General features: G+C 65.8%; 1 protein-coding gene across 1 annotated transcript in view; it reads right to left on the bottom strand.

The window, feature by feature from the left end:
- LOC120595348 (uncharacterized) overlaps window positions 1–7,834 on the bottom strand; it is a 114,859-nt gene extending 107,025 nt beyond the window's left edge. Inside the window, exon 1 of the mRNA XM_039853457.1 lies at window positions 7,628–7,834. Within this exon, the coding sequence (XP_039709391.1) occupies window positions 7,628–7,834 (207 nt within the window). The remainder of the gene's footprint in view (window positions 1–7,627) is intronic.
- Window positions 7,835–10,172: the final 2,338 nt, after the last annotated feature.

The raw sequence follows: 10,172 nt of genomic DNA, 5'->3' as shown, positions 1-10,172 counted from the left end.
ACGGATGACGGATACACAGCCCTCACGCGCGCACAGAGTTTAAAGACGATGAAGAACGTGTTTCAAAACCGCGATGACTGCCGGGCGTCAGGATCAGAAACGGTTTCCACGGGTCTCTGTTCTTTTCCACGTTTTCCAAATTCTCTACGTACACCTAGTCCTTGCGTATCACACCAAGAAAACTCAAGTACAGAGTTGCACAGCTCGGCTGCGCCACCCGCCGTGCATCCGTGGGGCCTCGCCCGACCCCTTGTCTGCAGGCTCCGGCTGTCTCGCGGGGTGTCTGGTCAGACAGCGTATCTCCCCTCTGGCCACAGGAAACACACGGCTCTGGGAGGCCAGGGGCGCCGGGGGTGGGGGGGTCCAGGGAAAGCGCCCTGCCCCGTGACCCTCAGGCCCCAAAGTCCGCGATGCTGCTGGCGGCCTTCATTCCTGCACAGATGAGCCTCCAGTGAAAGCCCAGGCCGAGGCCTAAGAAGGAGGGAGGGCCCTACAGGACACCCTCCCATCCGCCTGACGGGCAGCGGCCTGCTCTGCGACCTGCTCTCTACAGGGGACATGGGCACGGCCACGGGCTGTCTATGCAGAAGGCCTGGCTGTCTACACAGTCGTCCGGCCGGAAACCTTGCTCGGGCTTGTACTGAGCGGCAGGAAGTCAGGGAGCCCCTCGGTGCCGTCGGCTCGTCTGGGTGATGGGGATCATAGTAGGGCCCAGGGTGATTGTCACAGCAGAGCTTGGGGACCAGCAGGACCATGCAGGAGCTGGCTGGCGGTGGTCGAGTTGGGAGCACTGGAATCCAGTGGCCCAGGGACCCCTTGTAATGAAGCATGGCCACAGGCGCATCTGGGCGGGGGTGTGGGGACAGTGAGCTGGACTCCGGCCTGGGGGACCGGCGAGCACAGGGACGGCTTTGCCGTCTCTGACCCGCAGACCCTCTCTGACAAGAGGACAGCCCTGCCCTCGTCCTGGGCCACCTCCCCTCCCGGACTGCCCGTGGGGAGCCTGGCAGACACCGGCGGGGGGACGGTCCGGCAGAACGCGCACAGAGCGCACCTGAGCGCCGGCGGCAGGCGGGTTCGACACGGCGGGGATTCTGGAAAGCAAGTTCTCTGTCAAAGCCCACGGGACAGTGGACACGGCCGTCCGGCCCCGGGGCGCAGGCCGCTCACCACTCCGGCGTCCGGGCCTGGACCAGTCGGGCGGTTTCTTTCCACCGACGAGAGGGGCTCACCCAACAGGGACGCCGTAGTGACCGATGGCGGCCGGTGGCGGGAGCCCGAGAGGCCTCCAGGACGGGGAGGACTGTCCGGCCCTGCGGACGCGGGCGGCTCGGCCCCGGCAGCCGAGGGGACGATGAGGCTGTCCCTTCGTCTCACTGTCTTGCCACTGCGGGCGGGCGCTGATGGGCTGGTTGCCATGGGAACCCCGGCGGCCGCCCCGTCCCGCGAGCCTGGGGCTCCCTCCCGGCAGCGGGCGGCGGTTCGTCCCCGCCTTTGAAGCGCTGGACGGAGGGTCTGCGAAATCGCCAAGAGCAGAGGCACGAGGACACCCCGGACCTCGGGGGGCGGCGGGACGTGCAGAGTCTGACGCGTCCGGGGAGGGTTACAGGGAGCTGAGCTGCCGGGCCTTGTTCCCGTGTCGCCGACCTGACCCCTGACCCCTGACCCTGACACAAACTAGAGCGGCACAGGGAGTGTCCTCGCGGGCACACGCCAGGAGGGGCCTGAGCGAGGGATCGGGATAAAAAGCCGTGGGGACGCTGGGCTGACCTCGCCGACCTCGCGGCCGCCCCTCCACCACGAGGCTCCTGCAGGCCGGGTCACATCTCGCTTGTCTCCAAGGACCCTGCACCAGTGAGAGCGCCGCAGACCCTCGCTGGGTAGGGGGTCCGTGCCCACCGCCCCGGTGTGACTGCCCGGCCACCGGAGCAGTGGCAGATGGGGACCGGGCTCAGGGAGCAGCCAGAGAATCGTGGACCGGCCCACCCAGGCCCAGGGGCAACAGCGGACGGGCCGACAGGCAGTGTCGGGGCGACGGGGGTTGGGGGGCTGGGAAATCGGGCAGAAGGCGGCAGGGGCCGGACACCGGGCTCACGGACGGGCGGGCAGCGGGGGAGGAGGAGCGATTTCCGGGCCTCGGGCTGAGGCACCCCGACACGCGGGCCCTCGCTTAGACAGGGACCCCGCAGAGGAGGAGGTTTGCAGCAAAGGAGGATCGGGCCAGCTGACGATGCACAGAGTTTGGGCCGCCGTGTGGCACTCGAAGAGAGGGTACCCCAGAGCGGGGGACCCCTCCACGATGCAGAGTGTGAGGAGCCGGTACCGACTGCTCTGGACAGAACCACGAACAGGCGGGGGCGCAAAGGCCTCGCCTGCTGGCCGACCCTGTCTGACGGGCGGGAACGAGGTCCCTCCGCCAACGGTGACAATGTGGAGGGCGAGTGGAAGGTGCGGATTTGGCCCTGGCCTGTGGGTCAGGGTGCGACCTGCAGCCAGACTCAACTGGACCCGAGGTCTCCTCGAGGGTAGACTGGCCCGGTGACACCCCCGTGCAGGGCGGAGCCAGGCTCCGTGCACGGGAATCAGTCGCCGGGTCCAGGCACACACGGGGCTCCTGCTCAGCGTCAAGGCCGGGGCCAAGGCCGAGGCCAAGGCCAAGGCGGAAGCCTCCCCGTGCGGGGCTGAGACGCGGCAGGGCCCGTGGCGATCCCCGCTGGCCAACGTCCCATGTGGCCGGACTGCCACCCAACGTCCAAGGCCACGGAGGCGGTCTCGGGCAGGGTCCACGGCCCCGCACTCTGGTTTCTGCCTGGAGAGGTCCAGAGCCTCCCCCGCGGCCACCCCGGCCCGACGGCATCCACCGCGGCTGCCATCGGGGGCTCCCCGGGGCCCGTGCGCCGCACTCGGCCTCGGCCGCCTCCCTCTGCCACGAGCCCGGTGACTCAGGAGGGCAGCGCAGTCACATAAAGCCCTGGCCGTTTAGATCTGCGCCCATCCGCACAAGGGGGGGTGACACCGTGCCTAGCGTGAGCACCCCACACTCCAGGCCCACGCCCAGAACCCCTCTCCCCCCACCCCAGGCCAGGCCCGCGGGAGCACGGCTCTGGGCCCGGGGCGCAGAGCCAGCCGCCCACCCACCATCAATCCCCGAGAACGAGGTCGAGGTGCCTGCGACGCTGGGCTCCCCCCGTCCCTCCCAAGCCCCCGACACCCGGCGGAAGCGTCAGCCGTTTCCTCGTAAGGACCAGGTCTGTGCAGCACGCACACCTGTCTCCGACGGGTGGGTGACGCAGGCCCAGGCCAGGTGTGTCCCGCTCAGTAGCTGTTTTAAGCAAAACTACTTAAGGCGAGTTCGAAATCGTGGAAGGCTCTTTCGGGGCCATGGCGGCCGGCCCGCCTTGCCATGTTCGGTCAGAACCCACAAATCGGCTCGAGACCGCAGGCGGAGCGAACGCGGGGGGCAGGGACGGCGCCCTGCGCCATCCCTGAGGCGAACGTCACTTCCACAGGCTGGACGCCGAGGCCGGGTCTGTGAGGGGACCTGGTCTCCAGCCCTTCCTCAGAGCCGTCGTGTGGGAGGTGACGAGGCACGGAGGACAGAGCGAGCGTCCCCTCTGCCACAGGGTCCCTCGAAGGAGGAAGAAGCCCGGCAGAGCGGGAGGACGGCCGAGGGCTGGGGCTCCCGGGCTCGGGGTCCAGCCGTGTCCCCAGCGCCCTGCCTGCCCAGGTCACCATGTCCTGCACACGCGGATGAGCCCGGCCTGGAGGCCGAGAGCAGCGGGCTCTGGCCCTGGCCCCAGGCCCCGCCGGAGCCACACGTGTGCCCGGGCGCTGCGGGAACCACAGCTCCGTGTGACATGTGACGTGCCACCTCCTTCCCCTCCGCCGCCTCTAACACGTCACGTGCGTGTGCGTGTGCGTGTGCGTGTGCGCGTGCGGTATACACACCTGTACCATTCTGGTACAGAGAAGAAACGTGCAAAATGGCAAAACGCTATTTTGCGTGTGACGCGTGCGCGTGCGCATTCGCACACCTACACGCAGGTGTGTGCTGGGACGCCACAGGTGAGGCTTCACCGGCCCTTCCCGGGGGAGGCTGCTGACTCGGCCCTTCCTGCTCCTGTCGTGCAAACACTCGCTGGCTCGTGTTTTCCCGAGCTCGCGTGCACATCGTCCCGCTGTGCGTCTACACCCCGCCCTCTCTCCTCGACGCCGTTTTTGAGATTTACCTGTGTGGACAGGTGTCCGGTGAACTCCTTTCTAAGTCCTCTACAGCGGGTGTGATTTACGTCCCCACCCTTCCTCCGATGTGGCATTTAGATCGCGTTTCCCTTCACTTCGAAAACGCCCGTGGAGAGTTCTAGACACGTCTCCTCGGGCGCCTGTGCACGTTTGTCTGCAGCGGGGCCTGCCGAGGCCCGGCCGCCGCAGCTCCAGCTCCCGTGGCCCTGCCACGCGGCCCGCCGAGGTCGTGACTCCCGTCCCCGCTGCTCCCGGCTGCATCTGACACCCCCCCAACCCCGCTCTGCGTCTTTGCCAGCTCTTGACACCGACACCTCTGCACGCTGGCTGGCCGGTCCGACGGGTGCGAAACGGTGTCGTCGCTTTAAGCTGCGTCACCCCTGTCAGCCCCGGGGAGGCCTCACGTCCTTTGTGGGTGTCCTGGCCACCTCGATTTCCTCCTTCGCCGAATCCCTTCTTTATATTCTTCCTATTTTTCTACCTGGTGTTTCGTTTCTCTTTTTCTTGTCGATAAATGATCTCGGTAACTGATACGGTTTTAGAGTTACGGCTTTTTAAATAATCTACACACTCGTCTGTTATACGTTCTTCTTCTAGGCTATGACTTGATTTTCAAGCTCATTATGATGTCCTTGCTACACAGGACTTTTAAATCGACCTCTGACTCCTTCGATTTGTTCTATGCCTCTCCGTTATCCTGGCCTTCATTTTTTCAATATTCCTTTAAGTATTTTCTGATCTTCTCCCTGGAAGTCCCACCTTATTTTTCGCTTTCTTCCTAAGTATCTGAGAGCGTTTATGCTAGAGTAAATTATAATTCCTCCATCTTCGTGGAAGCCGCTGTCACAGAGGTAGCTATGGCTGACCGAGCGGCCCGCCTGCCTCCCTCGTGAGAGCTAACGAACAGTTCCTCTCGACTGGGCCATCCGACGTAGTTTCTTACGTCATCCGTTAAAGATGACAGCGACTCTTCCGAATTTGTATTCCTTTCTGAAAAACTGTGGTGCATTTTGGGGGGGCCCCGACTATAACGATGAACAGAAAGTGGCTCCTTGGTCTTGTTCCCGATGAGGAATATTTTTCAGAGGACCCTGAAAGGGACCCGCGATTCAGCAACGGCACCTGTCCGCTGGTCTAAATCACCTGTCCGCTGGTCTAAATCAATCACCTGTCCACCACGCAAGCGCCACGGGATCAGATTATCAGTGGCATGAAAGGAAGTAAAACAATCAGGCCAGAGCTTCGAGTGCACGAAAAATTACGGCCGGGACTCAGGCAGGCACCAGCCTCACACTAATTGCCCATTAAGGGTTTGGGGAAAGCCACACAAAGGAGACCTTAGACCCGAGGGAACGGCCGCGACAAAGAGCCGGGAGCCCGAACTGTCAGAGGTGACACACGCCTCCTGTGTGGACACCAACGGCCCCCATCTCCGGCTTCACCTCGGTTTACTCACCCGTAAATCAAACCTAATAACATCTACGTCTTATTTCTGAGTCACAAATTCTCCTGGCTGAGAAAGGAGAAGGAGGCTTTAAAGGCTCCTCCTGAGTGGAAGGGGCTGGAACTCGCTCTGCGCCTTGGGGGTGGGGCGGGGGCGGGGGCGGGGAGCTGGTCTGGGAACTGGAGTGAGTGATTAGGGTTCCTTGAGCAACCTCCCCCTCCCTCTCCCTCCGGGACAGCACGTGTCCCCAAACAACTACTCCCTCGCTTTGTGAAGGTGTCTGCGTGTCACTCCCAGCGCTGTGCCTACTAGGCTGAGCGGGCTGGCTCCGTACAGAGCTGGGGGACCCCCAAGGCTCCTCGGAACCGCCCATGGGAGAGGGGGGCGCTGGTACATGCCGGGAGGAGACTTCTCTCCTGCAGGCAAAATGAGGCCCGCCGACTTTGTGCTATAAGACTCGGCTCAGAGTCTGACGGGACCGGTCCCAAAGCCCAGCGTTTCTGGTTTGTTCTGTGGACAGGAATTCTGGGGGCCACTGTGCGTCTGTCCGGCAGCGTCCGGGAGCTCACAGCTCAACTTCAGTGCCCTCTGCTCGTGCGATTACGGAGCCACCAACTCAGGCGCTTGGTACTTTACCACGCAGTCAAGAGTCCCCTGGAGCTGAGGACAAATGGCTGGGCCACCTGGGCAGAGCAGACGGTGTGGCAACGCTCGGGGCCCAAGCAAACATGAGACGCAGGAATGGGGGTGGACCCCAAGACACCTTCGGTCCCGCCCAACCGCCAGGGAGATGTGGGGGCCGCGGAGACAAGACGCCAGGGTCCCCGGGTCCCCAAAGGCAAATCCTTCAATCCCAGGATGTGTCAAGAGACTCGAGGGGTCAAAATAGAGGACAAGACGTGGAAACTCGAGACACCCCTGACCCGCCCGCGGAGCAGGGCTCCGACGGCGGCACCCGCTGTTCCGGAAGGCCACCACGCCTCTGCCGTGCGTGGCAGCAGAGACCAACACAGGACGCAGGAGAAACGGCGTTTACATCAGGGCCCCGGCGCACTTTGCTGGCTTCTGTCACGGGTAAGGATGGAGCTCAGCGGAACGCCGCCGAGCGCTGAGGTTTGAGCCGGGAGCTGGCGCGTCCCTGACACGTCACTGCTCCAAGTGTGGAGCTGGGAGAGGTGTCTAGCACACCGAGAGGTCCCCTGCCTGATGCTCGCTCGCTGCAGCCTGCTGCGCCAGGCCACAGGCCACCAGCCATAAATCAGGCTCGACCCCGCCCCGCCGCCACCATGCAGGGTTGGGCAGGAAAAAGGACCTGCCTCAGTGGTCCCTTGGGGTCATGCGGCCTTCCTGCCCAGGTGTCGTCCTCTCTGGCCGAGGGACAGAGCAGGGCTCCTGAGGCCACAGCAGGGCTCCTGACGCCCCTGGGGCTCTGATCCAGTCAGCACTGGATCAGTCCCACAACTCGTTGACAGGTCACACACTGTCACCTGCCCTACAGCAGACGGGGAAAGTGACTTGCCTAAGGCCACACGGCTAACATGCAGAAGCCTGGAAGGAAGGCGAAGTCCCCCCGCCCGCCGCCTGCCCCGCGCTGCCGCCGCCTCCGCGCCCGTGTCCCCGCTCGGTCCCCACGCTGTGCGCGCCCACCGCGCCCCCCAACCCCCCGCCCCAGGCGGCGCCCGGCGGCTCGGGCACCGATGCGCTCCCTCCGGGCCAGGGACGCGGGGCGCACGGGTCCCCGAGAGGCCGCGCGGGGCGCCGCGCATCCGCCCGCCTTCGCCCTGGCGCGGGGTCCGGGGCCCCGCACCGCCCGTGGAGCGCGCGGGAGAGCGCGGCGGGCGCGGCGGGCGGCGCGAGGCGACCGGCCGCGCCGGTGGCCGCGCCGGTGTCCCCGCCGGGGTCCCCGCCGACAGTCCGGGGCGCGCGGGGCGCCGCACTCACCGGGCCCAGGTTGCGGTAGCCGTGCGCCGCGGCCACGCGGTCCGCCTCGGCGCGGCCGCCCCGCACCTGCACCGCCCAGTGGTTGGTGTAGACGGCGCGCGGCGGCGGCGGCGCGGGGCAGGCGGCGGGCAGCGCGAGCAGCAGCAGCCAGCGCCAGGGGCGCCCCGCGCGCCCCGCGGCTTCCCGGGGCGGCGCGCGCGCAGGCATGGCGACGGCGACGGCGACGGCGACAGCGCCGGCGACTGCGCCGGGGGCCGGGCGGCCGCCTCTTAAAGCCGCCGCCGCCCGGCGGGAGCGGGGGGAGGGGGCGGTGGCCGCGCGCGCGCCGCCCTCGGGGCTGGGGCGGGGGTGCAAGGCCGGGCCCGGCCCCGCCGGAGGGCCCCGGGGCTCCCAGGTGAGTCTGGGGGCGCTCCCACCTGCCGGGGCGCTGCGGGCCCCTTCGCCGGGGGCCCCCCCCGCTCACCTCAGCGTGAGACGCGGGGCTGGCAAGGCTTCCAGGGGGGACGACGGCCCCCCGAACTGGGTTTGCTGGAGGGGCGCCCTGAGCCTGAGCGGGGCGGACACATGGGACGTCAGCGGGGGCCAGGGAGAGCCCCGGAGGAAGCCGGGCTCCAGCCCACCTCGGGCGGACCCCGGCGGTCCCGGTCCCATCCCCGCGGCCCCGCCCGCGCGTGACAGGGAGCCGGAGACGGTTCTGGAGCCGGCATGAGCTCATGTCACAGCTGCGGCTATAGCCTGTTCCCCGCGCCGCCCGCCCTAGGTGCTGCTGGCCGCGCCCACTCTTAAAGGCGCCCACCGAGCGGGGACAGGGACAGGGTCACCGCGGGGGCTGCCGCCTGCGCAGCCCAGAGCCCAGCAGACAGCGATCGGTGCGCCGCAGAGAGCCGTGCGGATGTTCACGCGCCGGCAACACGCGGTGGCTTCGGGGTTTCCCCTCCCACGACCCTGGTCCCCGCTGGCCCCTGGTGCGATGGCCCCCTTGGCGGGGATGAACACAGGAGGGACGCAGGCAGCACGCCCGGGGGGGTTCTCGGCTTGGGCGGGAGAGCGCCGAAGTGAGGCTCAGTCTCGGGACGATCCGTTGGGTTTGGGGTGCTGTGAAGAACTCAGCAGAGGGTGGGCCCTGCGGGGAGGGGCCAGGTCCCACGCAGGGGGTGGCTGCCCCAGGTGCTTCCCACCCTCCCTGGGAGCCCTCTGGCTTGGTAACCGACATGACTCACTCTGCAGGCGTGAGTCACCCGGGGGAGGTGCGGGCGGGGGTCGCGGGCGAAGCCTGCGGGGAAAGCCAGAGCCTCGCTCGCAGAGGCTCCTCCTGGAGCCTGGGGACCGATTTCCCAGCTGTTCCTCCCTTTTCTGCGCTGGAGGCAACTTCGACCCCTCCATCCCCTGGCCAGGTGAGGTCAGTGCCCCAAGCTCTAGGGCTCAGGCCCTAAGTGTCCCTCCAAAGGTGGCCTAGACACTCGCCTGCCCGCCCACTTGAGTGCCAGAAGGCCCTCAGGCAAACTGGGCTGCCCTGGAGGCCACGCGGAACCCCACTAGCAGAAAGGGTCCCCAGGACCCTCAGCCCATCCCCAGAGGAGTGCCACCGCACTGAAGGAGCTGGAGGGGAGGCCTTGCCGGCAGTCCGCCTGAACGACACCTGTCACCTTTCTGGCCAGACCGGCAGCCGTGGCCCAGATCCTGTTGGCCCTCCCCAAGATGACACCACCCTGCATGTGATCTAAGTTACTACCAAGTGGCTGCTGCCTCCAAGAGGAGACTCCCTGGACAGCGGCGACCTTGACAGGCAGAGACAAGGGGTTTCCTGTAAAAATTTAGTAGATTAAGAGATTCCACTCGCTGAACCGAGAGGGGACTGAGTTGCGTCTGCTCTTTTATTTTATTGTTAATGAAGTTTACTTCATTAACAAAGCTGCTCCTTTCGGGCTGAACTTCGGGCACAGCGTGGCTTCCGTGCACTAGAAAGGCCAGCTTTCCAAAGGGAGCACCCTAAATCAAGTCGCCCCGTGGGTCTGCTCCTGCTGTACACGGAGACGGGATTAGCTCGTCACAGAGGTACCAGACCTTGGCACTGTGACAAGGTCTGTAGTGAGCCTAGCTCATCTTCCTGCTGGGAAGGGGTTACTACTGACTCAGGCTCCAGCTCTCCCGAGGGCCCTGGAGGGCTGCCCGGGGCAGAGGGGGCTGCATCCCCAGGTCAGCAGGCCTGGGACGGACCAGTCATGGGCCAGAAAGGCGACAAGGACCTGGTCATATGCAAGAAGTTGTAGAAAACGCCCATGCAGAGATGTGACACCCATACTGGCATCTTCCCAAATCATTCAGGAGGAGGGGGCATCGCCCGGAAGATGCTACCGAATTACACGTTCTCAGCCCACGGCCGATCGCTGTGTGGCAAGGGCAGGGTCACCGCTGGGACCCAGGGACAGCAGCAGCCTCCACGCACCTCTTGGGCGTGACAACACAGAATCTGGTCCAGGAACTGCCTCTGTTTAAGGCAGCGGACACTTTACTGAGTCTGCATTGGGGGAAAGGCTGGGAGCCA

The sequence above is a fragment of the Pteropus medius genome, unplaced genomic scaffold, assembly GCF_902729225.1.
Source record: "Pteropus medius unplaced genomic scaffold, Ma_sr-lr_union100, whole genome shotgun sequence".
In the NCBI taxonomy this organism is placed as follows: Eukaryota; Metazoa; Chordata; class Mammalia; order Chiroptera; family Pteropodidae; genus Pteropus; species Pteropus medius.
The sequence above is the reverse complement of the archived record's forward strand: the minus strand, read 5'-3'. Positions and strand labels throughout refer to the sequence as shown.